This window comes from Ascaphus truei, chromosome 5 (genome assembly GCF_040206685.1).
Source record: "Ascaphus truei isolate aAscTru1 chromosome 5, aAscTru1.hap1, whole genome shotgun sequence".
In the NCBI taxonomy this organism is placed as follows: domain Eukaryota; kingdom Metazoa; phylum Chordata; class Amphibia; order Anura; family Ascaphidae; genus Ascaphus; species Ascaphus truei.
In genome coordinates this window covers 110036981-110059396 of record NC_134487.1, presented here as the reverse complement: position 1 = coordinate 110059396, position 22416 = coordinate 110036981, and the positions used below count along the sequence as shown (strand labels likewise).

The 22416-nt window shown below is 40.8% G+C and overlaps 1 protein-coding gene across 1 annotated transcript in view; it reads right to left on the bottom strand.

The window, feature by feature from the left end:
• Nucleotides 1-14177, bottom strand: part of KITLG (KIT ligand) — a 98813-nt gene extending 84636 nt beyond the window's left edge. The window contains exon 1 of the mRNA XM_075600463.1: nucleotides 13965-14177. Within this exon, the coding sequence (XP_075456578.1) occupies nucleotides 13965-13979 (15 nt within the window). The 5' untranslated portion in view covers nucleotides 13980-14177. The remainder of the gene's footprint in view (nucleotides 1-13964) is intronic.
• Nucleotides 14178-22416: the final 8239 nt, after the last annotated feature.

The following is a 22416-nucleotide window of genomic DNA, read 5'->3' as shown; positions in this document are numbered from 1 at the left end:
ATTGCAAATGTATTTCAATATTTCAGCTCCCAATAGAGCCTTTGCTTACACACACACACACCATTTTTATGTTATATGTGTAATAATTGTATAGTTTAAAGTCCTTGTCAAATACTACTTATAATTATGGGTGAGACACATTCCAACTACCGTCTTCAGTACTGAACTTCTGAACTTCTGGCTATGAATTTCACATTTTTGCAAGTGTGTTAGGAGGATATTGTTGTGTAAAAGTACTTATAGTGTGCAAGATGTCAGAGGCAATACAAAAGGAGCAAATTATATAAAAAGCTGATTTTAGGGTATGACAAATATTGTTTTCCACAAATAAACTGGACAACATTTATAAAAAAAATAAAATTTACAAATTTCACATTAATTTGGAGAATTTGATAAGTAACCACACCATGTGATCTTCTTTTTTAAGAATAATGAGCCAGACAACTTTATTTGGAAACTCTATATTATCTGCTTATAACAATATTGCTTGTACCGGATCTACACAATCCTACACAGTGGAACAAAACAGTTATGTGACTTGCATGCTTTATATTTACATGGAAATGAAAAGGGAATAGTAATACAGGAAGGAAATACTAATGTAATAATTAACTAGAACTAATCAGTGATCTATGGTAAATGGCCACGGGGAAGCACTTGATTAGAAAGTCATGGGACAGTTCCATGACATCCATCCTTTAGCACAGCGTTTCCCAAATGGTGGGTCGTGAACCGGCACTGGGCCACGGCACCAAAATTGCCGGGTCACAGCGAGGCTGGCCGCGCGGTGTCTCCCGTCACCCCGCTCAAGTTAAAAAAAATGGCGGCGATTCCCCCCGCGGTCCCGCGCGCTTGCGCAGGGCAAGCAGGGCCCGCTCCCTTCCTCCCCCCCGCTCCCAACGTGGGACGGAGGAGGAAGTACCAGCTCCTCTGCGGCCCGCACGTTACATGGGGCAGGGTGGAAGTACAAGCTCCTACTGCGGCCCGCTTCCCCCCACGGCCAGCTTCCCGAGCTCACCTCCCGTGGCTCCCCCTCCCGAGCCCACCTCCCATTCCCCCAAGCCCACCTCCCGTCCCGGGCAGCAGGGGATATCGGGGGCAGCAGGGGAAAGCGTCCGGCGGCAAGGTAAGTCACCCCACCCAGTCACTGCCTCCCACCCAAGTGTCCCTGGCCCCCTCCCACCCACCCAAGTGTCCCTGGCCCCCTCCCACCCACCCAAGTGTCCCTGGCCCTCTCCCTCACACCCACCCAAGTGTCCCTAGCCCCCTCCCTCCCACCCACTCAAGTGTCCCTGGCCCCCTCCCTCCCACCCACCCAATTGTCCCTGGCCCCCTCCCACCCACTCAAGTATACCTGGCCAACCCAAGTGTCCCTGGCCCCCTCCCTCCCACCCACCCAAGTGTCCCTGGCCCCCAAAGTGTCCCTGGCCCCCTCCCTCCCACCCACCCAAGTGTCCCTGGCCCCCTCCCTCCCACCCACCCAAGTGTCCCTGGCCCCCTCCCCACCCACCCAAGTGTCCCTGGCCCCCTCCCACCCACCCAAGTGTCCCTGGCCCCCTCCCTCCCATCCACACAAGTGTCCCTGGCCCCCTCCCTCCCACCCACCCAAGTGTCCCTGGCCCCCTCCCTCCCACCCACCCAAGTGTCCCTGGCCCCCTCCCTCCCACCCACCCAAGTGTCCCTGGCCCCCTCCCTCCCACCCACCCAAGTGTCCCTGGCCCCCTCCCTCCCACCCACCCAAGTGTCCCTGGCCCCCTCCCTCCCACCCACCCAAGTGTCCCTGGCCCCCTCCCTCCCACCCAAGTGTCCCTGGCCCCCTATGTGTGTCCCTGGCCCCCAAAGTGTCCTGGCCCCCTCCCCACCCACCCAAGTGTCCCTGGCCCCCTCCCTCCCTCCCACCCACCCAAGTGTCCCTGGCCCCCTCCCTCCCACCCACCCAAGTGTCCCTGGCCCCCTCCCTCCCACCCACCCAAGTGTCCCTGCCCCCCCCCCTCTCCCACCTAAGTGTCCCTGCCCCCCCCTCCAGTCACTCACATCCGTCGTTGCCTGTAATTCACTGTTTGTGTCTGTGTGCGTATAGGGGAGAGCGAGTGTGTGTGTGTGTATCAGTGTCTGTGTGTGTGTTTATCTGTGTGTATCTGTATCAGTATGTGTGTGTGTCTGTGTGTGAATCAGTGTCTGTGTGTATCAGTATCAGTGTAAGTGTGTGTAGCAGTGTCTCTGTGTGTGTAGCAGTGTCTCTGTGTGTGTAGCAGTGTCTCTGTGTGTGTAGCAGTGTCTCTGTGTGTGTAGCAGTGTCTCTGTGTGTGTAGCAGTGTCTCTGTTTGTGTATCAGTGTGTGTGTGGCTGCGTGTGTGTCAGTGGCTGGGTGTGTGTGTCAGAGGCTGCGTGTGTGTATCAGTGTGTGTGTCAGTGGCTGCGTGTGTCAGTGGCTGTGTGTGTGTGTGTATCAGTGGCTGTGTGTGTGTGTATCAGTGCCTGTGTATGTGTGTGTATAAGTGGCTGTGTGTGTGTGTATCAGCGGCTGTGTGTGTGTCTGTGTGTGTATCAGTGGCTGTGTGTGTGTGTGTATATCAGTGGCTGTGTGTGTGTCTGTGCAGGCCCTATAGGCCAGTATAGGCGATAAAAATTTTAGTGGGTCACGAAAAAGAAGTTAAAAAATAACCGGGTCACGGAAAAAAAAAGTTTGGGAAACCCTGCTTTAGCACACCAAAGAAGCAAACATTTCGAGAGTGATGGATACAGAGCAGGAAAAAAGTGCTATAGGTAAAAAAAACGCTCACGAAAACTAATGAATATGGATGATACAAGTAAAGCAACATTTCAGGCTTTACTTGCAGGTTTAGGATAATTGTACATTTTTATTCAAGGAAGGGTAGATTGTAAGTACATAGGTACTGTACATCATTACAGTGCTTTTATGCTCTTAGCTTAGCCAAATACTAAACATAAACCTAATGCACAAAGTATGAACATTTTACTTTCAAAGCACATTACTTAAAATGTGTCACTTTATGCCCTGTAGACTTTACAAATTACAGTTATATGTTGGTGCCTGAGACATAGGTGGATAAAGTGACTGGCCCAAATTCACAAAGAGTTGATACCAGAATTTGTACCACACTTGCCTACTTCAAAGTTAGTGTTATTGATTTCAGAGTCAGTGCTTTTAATCACTGAACGACTCATTCAGCACATGCTTTCATATAGAACAATACACTTTTTTTTTATTTTGCATCCTCAAAGAAATACATTTCATTATACTCTTTACTGGTGCAAGTTAAGCAGGGTTAGTTCAATTCTCACACTGATTCCCATCCCAACTAATCATCAAAAAAGATCTGATTTGTAACATGAAATGAGCCAAGACAGAACTGCCTATTTAATTGAAGTCAGCTGGAACTAATCATTACTACCATTAATGTCAGTTTCTCCAGTGGGCATACATTTTGCAGTCTACTTATCAAGGATACCACAAACTCACACTTATTTCCCATTCAGACACCTATTCCTTTGGGGATCTCAACACTATTTACGTCTATAAAACTGATGAATTGCATTCACAGATTTCTCCCCTTTGATATTATGTATTAAATACATCCAAATGCTAAACATTATTATTATTAGCATTATTAGTGGTAACAAACTAATGGCTAGATCCACAAAACTCAAGTCAGGGCTCATAACGTGACTTTGCCAAAAATAGGAATGGGCATTTTGTTTCCTGAGTTCATATGATAGTTTCAAAGTTAATTATATAAACAACCATGTACGAACAGCATGTCATTAGCACAGGCTTACCGCAATGTTGTGCTACAATAACATAATGTTATCTTCCAATACAATAAACTTAAGTACGTCTTATCGTTTATCCGAACCAGAGTCTGAAAAAGGTCTTTAACTCGAGAAAATGAGAAGAGGGAAGTTACGCCAGGGAATAGCGCTATGTTAGGCACGATTTTGCCAACTATGGTGGTACACCCATCCAGACCCTGCCAAAGGCCTATTTTAGGGTCTGGATGGGAGTAACACAAAGTTTAGCTTTGAATTAACTGATGTAACATTAAGTCCCCGCGTTAACTTAAACATACGTTAGTGGATAGGCGATGCCATGGTAATGTTTAATTTGCATATCATCACTAATGTCCATTATAGTTAACAATATTCTCATTACTGTGAGAAAACATGACTTAACGTTATTGTCCTTTTAAGATTACATTTTATTATTCTAGTTGTGCCAGTGATTTAATGGAGCGTTGGGGATCTGGGTCTTAAATTTCCCACCAACTCAGGCTTAGATTTATTTTTATCATCATGAAAAGATCACTGAAAAAGCTCAAATACCAGATATAGTCAATCCATTCTTGCAACAGGCTGAAACTGTCACAATGACATTTTATTGCAGAAGCTAAAAAAGGTTACTTTTGTTACTGATTTACAATATTAGTTTAAATTCACTCCTGTCTGATTGAAACAAATGGATTTGTTTGATGTTTGTGACTTTATAGCAGAGTGTAAACTGATATACGGCAGTGTGTATTAAAAAGGTGCTGAGAGAAGCTAGCCAAACAGGATGAAAAATCACAGTGCTCCTTTTTATGAACCATGCAAGATGTTTTTCTAGTTCAAAAGCACTTAATACAACTTTGCATACTCAAGGAGTGTATTATTTACTCTGCCACTACAAAGTATTCCCTCTAGTGATGCAATGTAGCTGCTCATAATCTATGTCCCTATTAGTACCATAAACATATTCACGGCAAGGTTTTTCAGAACACAATATCATTTCTTTTAACATTTTTATTAATTTCCTAGACGTGTTCAGAGCTCTCTTAATTGGAAATAAAGCCATTGTTTAATCTTATTGTGCCATGGTCATTTTCAGTATCTTTTGCAACAGTTTACATTGATTGCACACGGAGCCAACAACTTTTTTGCAGGCATCTCCAGAAATAATGTCTAAATCCTATTTTCATGTCTGTATAAGCTCTATTGTTTGTCACTACATAAATTGGCCAACAACTTATTTTGCAAAAAAGAGAAAAGTAAAGTAATACATGTGCATATGGTATAACAATATGTCTTTAAATTAATGAAAGCCTGCCGTTCACAGATTCAACTGGAAGAGTGACACTATTTTCACGTTACTCGAATACTAGAAGGTGGACTAAGGACGATCGTATGGCAGTATTCCTAAAATGTTTCCCTAAGGAGGTGCACTTTGGTGACTTTTAATAACAGCACAGAGAGGTGTGCATGGTAAATAGAGCTTGGTAAGGTCAGGCAGCAAGGAAGAAAGTTTGGCAAGAATTTGCTGGCTCCCTAAAATTCTAAAAACCAACGCTAAAAATATTTATTGACTTCTATTGCAGTGGACTACACTTGCTAAAGGTTTGAACTCTAAATTTCTCATGATGTTGTTGGACTACACAGGCACTCTACAAAATGTTGAAACCATATTGAAAAAAAATAATTATATATCACAAAACACAAATGGAATACCGCAATCAGAACAACCGTTATATATAACTGATGTCTAAACAGAACCACAGAGTCCCTTAAAGCAGATATCCTCAACTCCAGTCCTTAAGGCCCCCCAACAGGTCAGGTTTTCAGGATATCCCAGCTTCAGCACAGGTGGCTCAATCAGTCTTCGACTGAGCCACCAGTGCTGAAGCTGGGATATCCTGAAAACCTGACCTGTTGGGGGGCCTTGAGGACTGGTTGAGTAGCCCTGCCTTAAAGTAATACAACCTCTACTGGCGGTGCTGGAGGGTTGAATGAATCTGAGAAAACCACAAAAAAGAAAAAAGGAAATAGGAACAAGAAACCCCCTATATATAAAACCACAAAGGGGACAAAGTACCCGATGTTATTGTAACAGGCCGGTCATGAGCTAAAGAGGTAATCTTGATACCTATAACTGTATAGCTGCAGAACTAAGGCTGATAATAAAGCCAAAGCTAATTGCTATGGAAACACCCAAAAGGACACCAACAAACATGCATCAAAAAATGTGTATTGTACTCCAATCATACTTACTGTACAACAATGCGTGTGTTAGATGACAATAACCCCCTAGGATACTAAAGGCTGCACACACTGCCCAAACAGGGGGGGGGGGGGGGGATGTTTAGAAACACAACAAAAAAAAACAAATAGATAATAACAAAGCTGTCTTACAATATAAAGCCACAAATGTGACATGCATAAGGACAGCAATGATCAGCATGATGTGTATACTTAGCTCGTAGATGTTTGTGGAGAGAGATGGAGAAAGTGTCCTGATAGGGGTAACCACAGATGAAGTGCAGTAGAAAAAACACAAATCAGCAAAGTCCATAGAAATTTGCAAAATGTCCTGGATATAGCAGCAGTCAGCATCTGGTTAACACCACTAACGCGTTTTGCCCTCAAGGGCTTTTTCCCAGAGTGGCTGTGTTATTATCTATTTGGTTCTTTTTGGTATGTTTTTAAACATTTGTTCTTCCCTACTTGGGCAATGTTTGCAGCCTTTAGTCTCCTAGGGGGTTATTTTCATTAACACACACATTGTTGTACAGTAAGTATGATTGGAGTCCAATACACGTTTTTTGATGCATGTTTGTTGGTGTCCTTTTGGGTGTTCCCATAGCAATTATGTTTGGCTTTTTTATCAGCCTTAGTTCTGCAGCTATACAGTTATAGGTATCAAGATTACCTCTTTAGCTCATGACCGGCCTGTTACAATAACATCGGGTACTTTGTCCCCTTTGTGGTTTTATATATAGGGGGTTTCTTGTTCCTATTTTTTTGTCTTATTTTGCAAGTCCTATTTATTTGTCCTTGTTATTTAAGTTTTTGCACTCAGGTTTTTCAGTCAGTTTTTCATGTGTGTTATTTTAGATTGTGTTATTTGTTTTTGTATTGAGTTATGATCATTTAATGTATTCATAAAAATATTTTTTTTGTATTATTCATGATATGTCTGAGTGCTATATGTGAGGGTCCTTTTTTCTTTTTTTGTGGTCTACACACACACACACACACACACAGTATGTAATCCGGCACTCCTGTAGTGATGCAGTAATAGACTGGTGCTCGTACCATCAAAATAGACAGCATACATTACCAGCGGTGAGGTGGTAAGAAGGCAACAGCACTTAGCAGGTATCAAAAGTAGTAATTGTATTGAGAATACTAGCACATAGAACTAACATTTGGTCCCCAAAATGGGACCTTACTCAGGGGGGACCGAAACGTTGGCCAACTTCTACCTGGGACTTCCATTTTTTTATTCATGCGAGTACATATCGTACACCTTTTAGCTCAATTAAATTCCTTTTTTTAGAACGCTGATACACTATACACACACACACACACACACACACACACACACACATACACACTCACAATTCTACTTGTCCTAATTGCAGAAAGTAAAGATTATTCAATAATTTCTCAATATTATACTTATTGGGGAAAATTATTAGATCCCTTCAGTAATTATAGGTGCTCACCATACATTCTATTCCAATTGTTTTATGACACTTTGCCAATAATCGACTATTATTTTGTCTTGGAATATTATCTACAATATATAAAAATTATTGCTGCACTTCAGGTAAGGGTGTGTATGTTTGGATTGCTTTCTCTAGAAAAAACGTGCTCTGCAGGTCGGAAAAAAGTATATCCATGCAGTTTTACTGAATAAGACAGGGGTGCGCAAACTGGGGCGTGTGAATTTTAAGGAGGGGGCGCGGTGGTTACAGAGGCCCAGCGCTCTTCCCCAAAGCATTTAAATTAAATGCCAGGGGACAGAGCAAGGCCTCTATAAGTTCCCTTACATTGTCTCCGACGGCTTCAGACTGCGCGTCAATGGCGTTATGGTCACGGGATGTCATGTTGCCAAGGAAATGTGACGTCACGTGATCGTGCAGCGTAATTTGACACCGGAGACAAGGTAAAAGGGGTCGGGCACAAGCAGGGGGGAGAGCAGGCAGGGGGCGCAGACTGGAGTTTGTGCACCTCTTGTATAAGACAACTTTTTTATTCTTGGGGGGGGGGGGTTGAGAGAGAGAATATTTTCCCCAGACTTGACATAAAAACTAATATTATATGATGGTAAAAATATCACAAAGGTTGGATGATGACTGATGTTATTTACTGTATCTGATTCATATTCTCTTAGATCAATTTAGATGGCTAATAAATGTTAGGGTTAATCCAAATTGTAAATTACACCTTGATAGACTTCAGGTGTGTCCTTTCCAAACTAAGCTACAAACCATAAAACGACTCAAAGAAAAAGCCTTTTCTTTTTACAGTCTGAAATATGTGTGTGGGAGTCTTAGCAGATCAGTAACCAATTCATCTTTCAAAAGAATGCTTGCACTTGGCACAAATGTGTGCTGATAAAATCTAAGGTTTTAAAAAACGGGCACGTCAAAACAAATGGTTTCAAGCAAGGTACTGTACAGTGAAAGATTGTGCCACTATTGCTACTAAAAAGAGCTATAAGCCAGTAATGCGGTGCGTGGGTGATCTACAGGCATACCCCACATTAACGTACGCAATGGGACCGGAGCATGTATGTAAAGCGAAAATGTACTTAAAGTGAAGCACTACCTTTTTCCCACTTATCGATGCATGTACTGTACGGCAATCGTCATATACGTGCATAACTGATGGAAATAACGCATGTGTAACAGGCTCTATAGTCTCCCTGCTTGTGCACAGCTTCGGTACAGGTAGGAAGCCGGTATTGCTGTTCAGGAAGTGCTGACAGGCGCATGCGTGAGCTGCCATTTGCCTGTTGAGCGATATGTACTTACTTGCGAGTGTACTTAAAGTGAGTGTCCTTAAACCGGGGTATGCCTGTATTGTCTGTTAATATTGCGTGTTGCTAGGGGTGACCAAACTGGGTAAACAATCAATATCAGTAAGGGCATGGTCAGCATATGCAAGAGCATATTTAGGTGGGAAAAAAATCATTTTTTAGGGCCTAGAGTAGAAACTGGAAAAAAATTAGATTAGAAATTAATGTTGTAGTTTAAGGCAGGGGTTAATACGCTATATAGAGAGCGGCAAACTAGTCTAAATCTGTTTCCCGGATTTTCTGAATTTTCCATTCAAAATCCGTTTCCCTGTGTAAAATCTGCCGGCGGATTGTTACAGCTTCAATCTGCGCGGATTAATCCAAAATCACCATTGGATACAATCCACTGGTGGATTGCAAAAAGCCATCCGCGGATTCTGCAATCCACTAACGTTTTTTAAGAATCCAATCCGCAGATTCAGCGATCCACACGCAGATCGCTGAATCTGCGGATGGGATTCTTAAAATCCGTCAATGAATTGCGAGAATCCGCGGATGGATTGCCGGTGTTAATTAAAAAAAAAAAATCTTTTTGAGACTGATAAAGTGAAATCCGTGGACCAAAGGAACCAACCGATCTGCGGCAAATCCGGCAAAAAAATAAATAAATCTATAAAAGGCATATCAAGTCAAAGTTGCCAAATAAATGTGGAATACGTCAAATCTCCCCTTTAATATCTGTCAGCACCCTCACAGCCTGGTAAAAAGTATGTAAATGAGGTTCTTATACTTTATATCACTTACATTATCTTTTTTTTAATCACAAAGTTTAATTGCATAGACTGAAACAACTACCCTACAGCTATAAAAGAAAAATGGCATAAAGGTAAAAGGGCATTGCTTTGTGCAAGTTCCTCTTATTTTAAATGCTCATTTATCTTCCACTTTAAATGTAGGGCCTCCCATTTTAATTTTGGCTAATCAACATTTATTGAATTCACAATAACACCTTCCCAATAAATTGTAATAATTATTTTGCAACTACAAAAATGTATTTAGAAAATCACAACAGCCATGTTTAAGTAAACCTGAAGCCCACAAAATAAAAAATAAAACTGCATAAACTTCCCTCCCCCCTTTTGATGTTAGGGTGGGATAACATTGGCCCCATATGTCTTTGCTGCAGCACAGGTGGTATTTATGCATAACTGGATTGTGCATAGATTGGTTAGTTCTGATTGATTGAGACCAGTGTCTGTACAGTCATAATTTTGGCATAGTCATTGGGCAATAATAGAACAGAAAATACAGCATCACTTTCAACTGCAACATATACAATCTCTGAAGAATACAAAATAAAATAAATGTACTAACCCATCACTTAATACCTTGGTAATCATTTGATTGTGTGAAATTGTCTACAATTCAATGTGTGCCAAAAACCATACTATGTTATTAAGTGTGAGAAACAGTTAAAGTAAATAAGGTTTAACATTCTTGAAATATCGAAACAATATGGTTCACTGAAACCAGGCAACAGACCCTGTATGAGATATGTATATAGTCACACATAAAAACAGAACTAAGGATTTCTTATCATAACATTGGCATGACTAATTACTCAATAATAAATCCTTATTTTGGTCCATAAGTGTGCCTTTATACATAGCTTATAAGTACATGACATAAAATAATCACCAGAACAGGTGACGACAACTCTAATGATCCTTTTTCACAACTATGGGATAGACTTTCAGATGTTTTAGTTTCAATTTCAAACCTTTAATTGAGCTTGTGCTATACTCTTAGCATGAGCAGTTAAAAAACCACAAGCCAGCAGTATAAACCACTAGAAAAGAATAATGTTTCTTGGTGTCTCACAGGCTTAGGGATTTTGCATTGCATACACAAATCTGAGGCTACACTTGGGAATAGTATAGAAGGTACAGTACCTGTGTTAATATTTGACAGTAAGACTAAACATTCTAGATACAAAATGTATGCTCAACACAAATCTATACACAGCAAATGTCACCTTTGCACATTTTAGTTTGACGGTTGCAAGAAAGCTAAAATCATGCTCATGGAAACAAGTCCTTAGTTATTTGGGAGATTAAGTGTCTATAGTTTACAGTTTATAAATTATCTCTTTTTCAGTAACTAAATCTGACAAATGATGGCAGCCTGTACAATATCAAGATAGCTATGTGAGCTAAACAACACACTTATTACATAAATATTGAAGTGCACAGATTGGAGACATGCTTTGGCAAGATAAAAAATGACGTTCCACTTTTCTGTGGAAAACATGAATATGCATTCTGCTTTTAAAAAGTTAAGATACCAAATAAATCAGGTTTGGTTTTGATATATATTTTAGGAAAACAGAATAGATTGCTCTTGAGTATATTAATTTGAACTGTCTCAAGTGTGATAAGGGCCATATGAATTATTTTATGATGCTATGTTACTTCTTCACTTTTCAAACTACATTTCCTGTACTGTAAGCTGTGAATAAAGAATGAGTGACAGCTCTGCATATCTCTAAAAAGACAAGGTAGAGCAGCACATTGGCATCTGTTCAATTCACCTAATGTGTCTTCTAGAAAGACATGATTAAGACCTAAGAGTATTGATAACCTAAATTCTTTGGCACCTAGAAGGCTGGACTAAGTAGTTTAACTCAGGACAGAAGGTCACCCAACAGATGTGGCTTGATAATATTTTTGATCATTATAGACCGGAGGTGAATTTTACCTCTCACCTCTAACACATTCCAGCTTTGATGGTAGCCCCAACAATTCTGAGGAGTTTAAATTGTACTTAACACAGTTTATTATACTCCACTTCAAAGTAATTTCAATTAAAAAAAATATAGACCTCCTATACAAACATTGTGAAATCATATAATTAATAACTGGCAATTAGAATACATCCTGAACATACACATGGATTGTTACAGAATCTGGGCAAAACAGAAAAAAAATTAATTATGAAAAAAAGAGATGTAATCTTGTAGCAGAAGATAAGTCCTGTAGACCAGTAGAGATACTGTAATTACAAGCAGCTTTTTCTGCTCTAGTTTGCCTAAATTAGTACAGTACTTTTGACAATATCCTTTATACCACCCCTGGTCCCAGGCTGCCCAGCAATGTTCCTTCAGCCATAGAGCACAGGCTCAACTATCAGGCTCAAACTGACATACTTTAAACTTGCTGTCCAAAGTATATCTACCCACCAAATCAAGGCAATCTGAATAAAGCGCTAGGCCAGTGTTTTTCAGCAGTGGCTCCTAGGAAGCCTTGGGTTCTATAGGCCTCCCTAAAGAGTTCCCTGTAATTTTCAGATTATCTGAAAATTGTACCAAATACAGAAGAATTTACAATGCATCTGATCTAAGACGCTATTAGTGAGGGTTGGGGTTCCTTACAATGCATCTGATCTCAGACGCTATTAGTGAGGATTGGGGTTCCTTACAATGCATCTGATCTCAGACGCTATTAGTGAGGGTTGGGGTTCCTTACAATGCATCTGATCTCAGACGCTATTAGTGAGGGTTGGGGTTCCTTACAATGCATCTGATCTCAGACGCTATTAGTGAGGGTTGGGGTTCCTTACAATCCATCTGATCTCAAACACACTATTAGAGAGAGTGAGGGTTCCGCAGAATTTCACAATATAATTGTAACGTTCTTTAATAAAAATTTAAAAAAAAAAAACGTTAAAACCCCTGTACTAAGCTTCTGCAAAACATAACTATAAACTGTAAATACGCTGCTGCTTACATTTCATTATATCAAAGAGTTTCCATATTTAGATTAATGTTTCTAGACTACCGTGCTTCAACATTTATCATCGCTGCAGGTTAGAAGCTGTCACTGATATCATCAGCTATGCACGCTTGTTACAGTCTTGAATTATTTAATACTTATGGGGAATGATTTACACTTTGGGATCAAAAATGGAATCGACATTTCCAGTTAAAACTGTAAAAGACGGACTACGGGGTACCTACCATGTCAGAGCATTTCAATGCAGGGTATTGACAATTCAGGTATCTATTCCAGTCGGTGTATTTGTGATCATCATGGCAGCGACATACAGAAGTTGGAATTAAAAGACCTCGTGGAAGTAGAATTTCAGGTTTTACGGAAAATCAGCATGAATGAGTAGTTTTTAAATTATACAACTCATTTCTGCTGCTGGCAGTCATTCTGCGTACAGCTTATATGTTTAGATCTGTTATGCATAGATGCCATTTCTTAAAGCAACTTTCAAAACTAAAAAAAAAAAAGAAGAAAAATAAAAATAAAGCTTAATCTCAACTGGAAGTTGCTGGAACCTTAAGACAGTTTCTTATTACAATCTAACGATCTCTGCATGATGCATTGGAAGCTGTTGGGCATACACCGCTCTCCCACTGAATGGCCAGCATTCTGCATGTATTGTACTGCCTTTACACAGCATTTACAATATATAATGCCTCGTCTGTTGCAAGAAAGTTATCAATAGGAAATGGGACAAGAGCTAATAATTCTTTTAACACTCCGAAACCCAATGCAAATAGTAACCTGGCACCTCTCCCTTGGAAATAAACACTGCTCCAGTTTTGTTTCCTTTCTCCGATTCCCAGCCAGACAGAACCTCGGTCACCCACTGTCAAGAACTCACTGCCCCTCCTCAGAGTCCTCACTGCTCCCTCTGGCAGAGCTAGTGCTGGGACACCTACTCTAACAGCAGGTGGCGAGAAGGGGGTCTGCTTTCAGTGATACTGTCCATCTGCCTTTTGTATTCCAGATAAATCCAGCTGCATGAGCAGCTAGAAATGAATGGATCCAGAAGTCAGAGCAAGTACAACCCTGACTGACCCGACGTGCAGGTAATGAAAGTAACGTTTATTTTACCCCTTGCCCTCTATGCTTGGTGCAGCACATCCACTTGATGCATGTTTCTCTTGTAAACGTGCATTTTCTCACAGTTGCATACTGGTATTGTAATGCAACCCACAAAAAAAACAGTAAATCAACATCAAACCGAAAATACAAAGCCATACAGCAGATCCCGTTGAAGAGCTCCACTGATTCCCAGTCCCACGACCCTGTTTGTAAAATGTGCAGGAAGCACCGATCACAGCCCTCCGTGCACGGTTTAAATGAGATCTACTTACTTTTGTCTTCTTCATAAGGAAAGGCTGCAGCAATCCAGTTCAGGTAGCCTATATAATATCCCTTTAGCTGTTCTGGAGCCCCAGCATATTTGAGCTAATTCGTGCATTGGATTTCCTTGTGGTTTGTAATCACTGAACTACTTGACTTCCTCTAATTTTGTAATCTCCGTGTAAACCATTCACAGTCAGCTTCTTGGATTGTGCACTCTGATCCCGAGCTCTGGTTTTATAAGAGATTTCTCCCTCCTCCTGCAGCTAGAGGGTAGACACGCCTAATCCTCCCTTCCTCTGACGTGTTAACACATTTATCTTTTAAGGCATCATATCTTCAGGGAAAAACTATAGGTCAGCATGGAGCAAGTGCAAAGTGAATTATGGGTACAGTCAGGGGTGCTGAATGATGGTTGGATATGTTTCATTTGGGGTTCACAGCATAAAAAAAATAACAATTGTGTTTACTTCTTGATTCACTGTGCCAATTTTCTATTATTCATTAGAAAAGTAAGCAAATTCTTAAGAACTGCATAAGAAGCAATAGTTATTATCAATGATGTATTATCATTGATGAATATAGTGGCATTTGTTTAAACTGTGACAATAGTATTCTTTTATTATGATACTATATTTATATTCTCCATTCTATTGTTATATTATTTTAAATCATGTATCCTTGTTTTTTTCTTCTTATGCACTGGCAGAATATCCAATGCAGATCTCAAACATACTACCCTATTCTTTCCAACATGTTACATTACAGTATTTAAAGTATCATCCACTTTCCTTGTAATTGTGTATATTTTATCATCTCATTTGAATTGGGGTGGTCCACAGATATGACTCATAAGGAAATCTGCAATTAAGGGTAGATTCACTGAGGAAGTTGGGGTGCTGAGTGTTGTCACTGTCATACAATGTTGCAATAATAGAATGTATTGTAGGTAGTGATGCTGTTGACTGACATTTAGATTCCCCATATACTCAGCATATCTCTGGCAATGTTCTTCTGAATTGGGGATCTCATGGTATAAGTAATCAGTGGTCCTGCTTCATGGAAATTGTGATTTCACATAAAGTGAATACAAATCCCATCCATAGAATGCATAGGTATGTATTTTGAGCTGATTTATCTTTTGAGTACAAGGGTGTTTGCCACCTACATGACTAAGGGGTTAGACATCGATTTCTCCATTTTGCGGTGTTTCCTTCAATCCAGTTTGCTCTTGTACAGTTTGAGCACTCTAGCGGTGTTTGATCCATTATTATTATCGTTTATTTATAAACCGCCAACATATTCTGTGGCATGGTACTGTACAATGAAGGAACAGAGTATTATAAATTACACGAATAGAATGACATGCCAAATAAGGACAAACAAGGGCAAACAGATAAGAAAGGTAATGAGGACCCTGCTTGTGAGAGTTTATAATCTAGAAGGAATAAGAAACAGTTTTGAAACAGAAGTTAAAGATGCTTCTCATTGAGGGACTGAGTATGCCAGTGTGGTCTAGCCGCACAGCTAGTCCAGTTAAGATTAAGATGTGTGGATGTCATGGGGTGCCAGATGGCATACTGTTGAGTTTAGTCCAACTGCACAGCTGGTCCCAATAGGGTTGAGGCGTGTATGTTAGGGGTATGCCTAATAGGTTTCTGTAAAAAGATGCGTTTCAGTGAGCTTTTAAATGTTTGAAAGGCAGGAGTGACTCTGATGATGAATTGTAGGGAATTCCATAGAGAGGGTGTGGCACAGGAGAAGTTTTGTAGGTGGGAATGAGAGGAGGTAATAAGGGAAATAGTGAGGTGGGGCATAACGGACGAGGCATTTAGGGGAGTATTTGTAGACCAGAGCTGAAATGTAAGGGAGCTTTGCCATTGAGAGCTTTGTAAGTCAGAGCTAGTAACTTGAATTCAATTCTAGATGATATGGGAATCCAGTGTAGGGATTTGTATAGTGGAGCAGCAGATGTGGAGCAGTGAGTTAGGTAGATGAGTCAGGCAGCAGCATTTTGGAGGTGAATGCAAACTATGAGACTGCAATAGTCAAGACAGACAAAATGAGTGAGTCAATTAGTATTTTAGTTGTGTCATATGAGAGGATGTATTCTAGCGATATTTTAGAGGTGGAAATGGCAGGAATAGTGAGGGATTGAATGTGAGGCATGAAGAAGAGGGCAGAGTAAAAAATTACTACTAGGCAGCGGGTTTTAGGTGTTTATGAGATTGTGGTATTATTGACAATGACGAAGAGTTTGGGTGTATGGGTGACAGTGAAAGGGGGAAAAATTAGTAGTTCTTTTTTTAACATGTTACGCTTCAGGTAATGGTTGGACATCCAGGAGGAGATTATGGAGAGATACTTGGGGACATGACACAATTGAGAGGGGGAGAGATCCGGTGAGGAGAGGTAAATGTAGGTAACATCACCATAGTGATGACAGTAGAAGCCAAAATATTGTACTAGTTCAACGAGAGAAGAGGTATAGAGTGAGACAAGCAAATGGCCAAGGACAGGGTTTTGTGGGAGACCCTTACAGAGAGAAGGAGTGAAGAAGAGGAGACAACAGAGAGGGAAGCACTGAAGAAGCGGTTGTATAGGTAGAACATGAGCCATGAGAGGTCTGTCCATCATGTGTAAACTATATTTAGTCATAATGATTAGCATGGCAATTAGTACCTACTGTACTGGTATTATTAGTACGCAGAGATATGGGAATACAGAAAAAAAAACAATTGTACTGTAGTTAAGTATTGTATATGGCTATGCAAAAGTTCTTTGGGTGAGCCATAATGAAGAAGTCTGGTTAATTTGGAATGTTGTCTTCTTTAAGAGAAAACATATTTTACTAAAAATTCTTCTTTGTTTAGTTAATGTTTTCATAAGAGACAAGAATGGCGAGTTAAAAATGGCACTATACTGTATTGTGATGCACCACTTTTTCTTACATAAAGAAACAATGAGGCACTCACAAATACATTACACTTTCTGAAAATAATCAGGCATGCTGGAATGATTATACATACAGTATGTGACTTCACATATAGGGGCCTATTGACTAAACTTCGATAAACTCAGTGCATTGCTGCTAGACTTTGCATTGATTTAAAAATGTTGGTAAAAACGGTATTCACTAAGAAAAAATAGAATTTTTGTTAAATTGTTTAAAAAATGCAGCATCGAACGACTTGTTTTTTTTCTAAGTGCTATCGCGCTATAATCCTAGTGATTGGCAACTGATTCAAACGGCAGCCTGGAAGAGCTGCATGAGATGGGTGGGGGGGGGAGGGGAGTTGCAGGGAGTGGGTTGTGTATTGGTAGTAGGTATTTTAATGTTTATTGGGGGTAGAGGGTTTGGGGAAGGGAGTACTTGGCCCAGGGTGGGTGGTTAGGCCTACCACTGAGGGGGGGGGGAGGAGATACCCTTTCATTGCTATGGTAATGAAGTAGTTAACTCCTCCCACAACCTTCCCGGTAGGCTTAACCTCCCACCCTGGGCCAAGTACCACCTTCACTCACCCCCTCTTCCCCCAATAAACGAGGGGGTTTCCTGAGCTTAACCTCATTCATTTCAGCATCAGGGAACACCTGTTTCCCGAGATATAGGCCCCAGTATGGGGTGCCGATATCCCCTGTGCGTTTAAACCATGACGCGGGAGGTACCGGCACCCATAGTAGTAACAGATACAGAACAGTAGTGGGCAAAATTACTATTATCCATATATGGATAATAATGCACCTAGAGACCACTGTACACCCGTGGGGACCACCCAGAAACCCCAGGATACCCGCAGAAACCATGGGGACCACCCAGAGAATACCAGACAACCGCGGGGACTCCTCAGAGACCCCTGGACACCTGCAGGGACCTCCTGGAGACCCATGGACCCCCACGGAGACCCGCGGGGACCCCTCCGGTATCAATCCTGTGCAGAAAAAAAAGAAAGACAATGCTTTTATGCATCTTGCAATATCTTTAGCGCCAACCTTTAGCTGGTGACAAAATATGTCTGTGTAAAGATTGAACTGGACTATCATCGCTGTATTATTTGTTCGTGTTGTCTTTTGAGCACCGGATTCTGGTTTATGCATTAATCCTACCCACCAATTGGTGCCAAAATATTGCAAGATTTTAAAGTTCGATATGGTTATCACTGTTTAGTGATAGCAATTACTGGCAAAAGAAAAGCGATTTTGGCTTTTTTTTGGCTTGTCGGACGACTTTTTTTCCTTGGGCTGTTCAAGGTCTTTAAAAAGCCATTAGAGCGCGATACTGCACTCGTATCACTGTTTAGTGAATAGCAAAGCAGGCAATATCGCACTATAAGGGCATTTATCGTGCATTAAACCACTTATCACTGTTTAGTGCAGTGGTTTTCAACCTTTTTTTGGTAAGAGAACACCAGATTCAGTTTTGAAACCCCAAACCTAACCCCCTGTCTCTTGGCCCCCGTCTCTCCCCATCTCTCTCCCCTTACGCTCCCTCTCCACCTTGCGTGCGTGCACACTCTCCCACTTACACACACAGCCATTTACATTCACACTCACATTTAGACTCCCACACTCTCCCACTTACACACACAAACACTCTTCCACTTATACACACACATACTCCCATTTACACGCAGACAAACTCCCACTTACACCCACACTCTAACACTCTCCCACTTACACACATACTCTCACACTCTCCCACTTACACACAAACACACACACTCTGACCCCCTGTCCGGACCAGTTCAGGAGTGAAGCTCTTGGAATGTCCCCTCCCCCCTCTTCCTCCCTCCCTGTTAGGCTGGTTCTATAGTGCGGGCGGGTGCCACGCCATGCGCGCACACGGCAGCTTTAGTTGGCTGAGGTTAGTCAGCCATTTTATAATGATGCCGCGCGCACGGCAGGGAGAGTGGCACGGGCCGACAGGGTGGAAGATGAGTAAAAGAATGAATTTGTGCCGCCACCGCCGCTGAAAATGTAAGTATATATGTGTATGTGTGTATTTGTGTATATGTGTATATGTGTGTATGTATGTACTGTATGTGTATATACAATGTTATTAAAAAAATTATTAAAGGATTTATTTATTTGAAAACTTATTTAAACACACACACTTACTGTATATACACATACATACACATACATACACATACATACACATACATACACATACATACATACAGATATACACTCGCACACAGTATACACAAAAAATGTGTGCGGCACGTGCACGCGCCTTCGCACAGGCACGCGCGCGCACGGCCGCACACAGTATATAACAGCCCTTAGAGGGCACTCTGAGCAAGCAGAGAGAAGAAGAATAGCAGTGAGCTGCCGGCTGCTGCTGCATAACTCGAGAGACGCCGAGTCACTGCTATGTGGGGGTGCTGCCGCGCTGGCAGTCCTGGGACAGCTGGGAGAGTTATCCCGGCTCTCCCCCCCTGGCGGCCGCGGAACTCCCGAGGGGCGCTCGTGGAACTCCGGGGCCGTTCAGAACCACTGGTTTAATGAACAGGCCCCATAGTCTCTTTTTATTATGGATGAAGTCTGGTCAACAGGTTTTCAAAACATTCCCTGCAACAGTTGAACTCACACAAACAGAGCAGCACCCTTAATTTGTCAGATTTAACAAGTTGTTACATTGTTTTTGAAATTTTATAACATTTAACAATGTTTCCACCTTTTTCAAATGTATTTTTGTTCCAGGACAATGCAGGAAATTGCAAACAATTTGAATTAATTATACCTAATACAGGAAATTGACATACAGTACTTTAGAAACAATTATACTAAATAGAGAAAAATAACATCAATTTTGCTCTCTTAGGCACATTGTAGGTAATTGATACATAATTCATTCAATTTAATTTCACAGTGGTACTAGTTTCACCCCGTGGGAGTTAGAGTTTTGTGGCATATTATGTTTTGATATATTGTGTTAAAAAACTGCAAGCAAGCATAATCATAAGATCCAGTGAAAAGCCTGTGAAATGTTTATCCATGCTGCATTACTGTGCCAGCGACTGGCACAGGGCACATCCGCAATCTGCTCCCTGTGTAGTGTAGAACAGGGGTGCTCAACTCCAGTCTTAAGGCCCCCCCCCCCCCAACAGGTCAGGTTGTTGGGATAACCCAGCTTCAGCACAGGTGGCTCAACCAGAGGCTCAGAAGACTGAGCCTCTCATTGAGCCACCTGTGCTGAAGCAGGGACTTATTGAGCCACCTGTGCTGAAGCAGGGATATCCTTAAAACCTTACCTCTGGGGGGTGGGGGCTTTAGGGCTGGAGTTGAGCACCCCTGGTTTAGAAGCAGGACTACAATGCTCGGATGCCGGCAAATTTCCATTTGCATTTCAGAGCAGTAGAAGAAAACTGATATTACATACCTACACATTATAAAAACAACTGTATTATGATTTTGATGAACCCATTCTGTCTCTAAGAAGGAGCAGTGATGATGACATTCCCTCAGTCTTGCTAGGACCATCCACTGCGGTAAATCTATTTCACTGTCAGATGAATGTCGCCTTATCTTGTTATTTACTGTTGCACATATCCCCATTGTTTGTCATTTATTTACCTTGTATTGTAAATTTTAAAGGGATGCGCACATTGTTGGCGCTATATAAATTATATAGATCTAAATATATATATATATATATATATATATATATATATATATATATATATATATATATATATATATATATATATAAAAAATGCAAAGCAGCAACCAGCACCCTGTAGTAATAAAAAATCCAGGTGCTAATCCCATAGGTAAGAATAATGGAGATATTACCAGCTATGAGGAGACAGCACACAGGAATGATATTCAAAATGATTCTGTATTGTAGAAAAATACAGGCACCCCAGCCAACGTTTCGGTCTGCAGAGAGCGACCTTCTTCAGGGCAATGCAGACCGAAAAGTTGGCTGGGGTGCCTGTATTTTTCTACAATACAGAATTGTTTTGAGTATCCTTCCTGGTGTGCTGTCTCCTCAATGCTGGACTGCAATCTGGTAATATCTCCATTATATATATATATATATATATATATATATATATATATATATATATATATATATATATATATATATATATATATATATATATTCTGCAAGTTCCCAAACGGGCGAAATTTTTTTACCCATCACCAGTGAGGACCCACTCATGTATCTATGTATACATAGATACATGAGTGGGTCCTCACTGGTGATGGGTAAAAACTTTATGCTCGTTTGGGAACTTGCCGAATTTGCGACTGCCAAAAAGGTTGAACAGATATGATTCCTTGCTGGCCATAAATCACCGTCTGTGACTACTAACTTACTGTACTGTATGTGCTTATTCTGTAAACTGTGATAGAGCCAGTAACATTTAGCTGATTCACTAACTTTTCTCTAAAAAATTACAGTGCTTTTGAATTCATGACTGACAAACAAAGTTCTATATACCACATTTGACACTTAAAACGAATATATTGAGTTAATGTGCTTATCGTCTGATCTGCTTCCACACATATTGGCAATTCATTAGCTGCCATATAGCCAAGAAGACACTACTGCACGAAATCTCCCATTTACTTGAATTGGAGCTTCTGTGCGAATCTGCACTATTGCACCTTAATGAATGATTAAGTTAATATATTCTTACTGCAAGGTCAAGCTTCATGTACTGTAGTTTGCATTTTAGCGGGTTTTACTTTGCTATGAAAGCACATAACCTGTCCATATTCATAGGCATACTAAAGGGTGTTATTACTTGTTTTGTACAATTTAGCATTTTTCACCCTTAACATATTTCAGCTTCCAATCCTTCTGTATGTGTTATTTATTTATTTTTACATTTACTGTACTGTATGTAAAATACATTTTTCAGTTACTCATAAAAATCAATACAAACAAGATAAAGAAGGTTAATCAAACACCTTCCAATACAGTAGCATAGTTTTAATAACACATAAAAAAGCAATCATTGCCCTTGCCCCAGTTTGAAACATTTGTAGATTTTACGAAGACAGACGTCACCTTTGCTTTCCTAAGAATGCGAGCTGGCATATACTGTACAAGGTGTATCGTGGGAATGGCACACACTGTTGTAGAGGTCTGATTGCCCTTCACTCTTGCTCTGTTCCAGGATAAATTCGCAAAGTGCATTAGTAGTTTTAAATGAACTTCATCCTAATATTATTCATTAAGGTTTCCTTTAAAAAAAATACTGTTTTTATTTCTCCTGGTATGTAAATATGGCTGTCCTTGGGCTCATTATAACTGAAATCATATTAATATAATATTTGCTGAGCAATGCTATGGTTAAATGTGGAAATAATGCTATTCTATTTAACATCTACAAACCTCTTGGGTACATGAACTGCAAAGCTCTAATACCTTTATTGCCCCTCAAGAAATCCAGATTTGTTGTAAATTGCGATTCAGATGTAACCTGACTAATCTTCAAAATTCAGGCA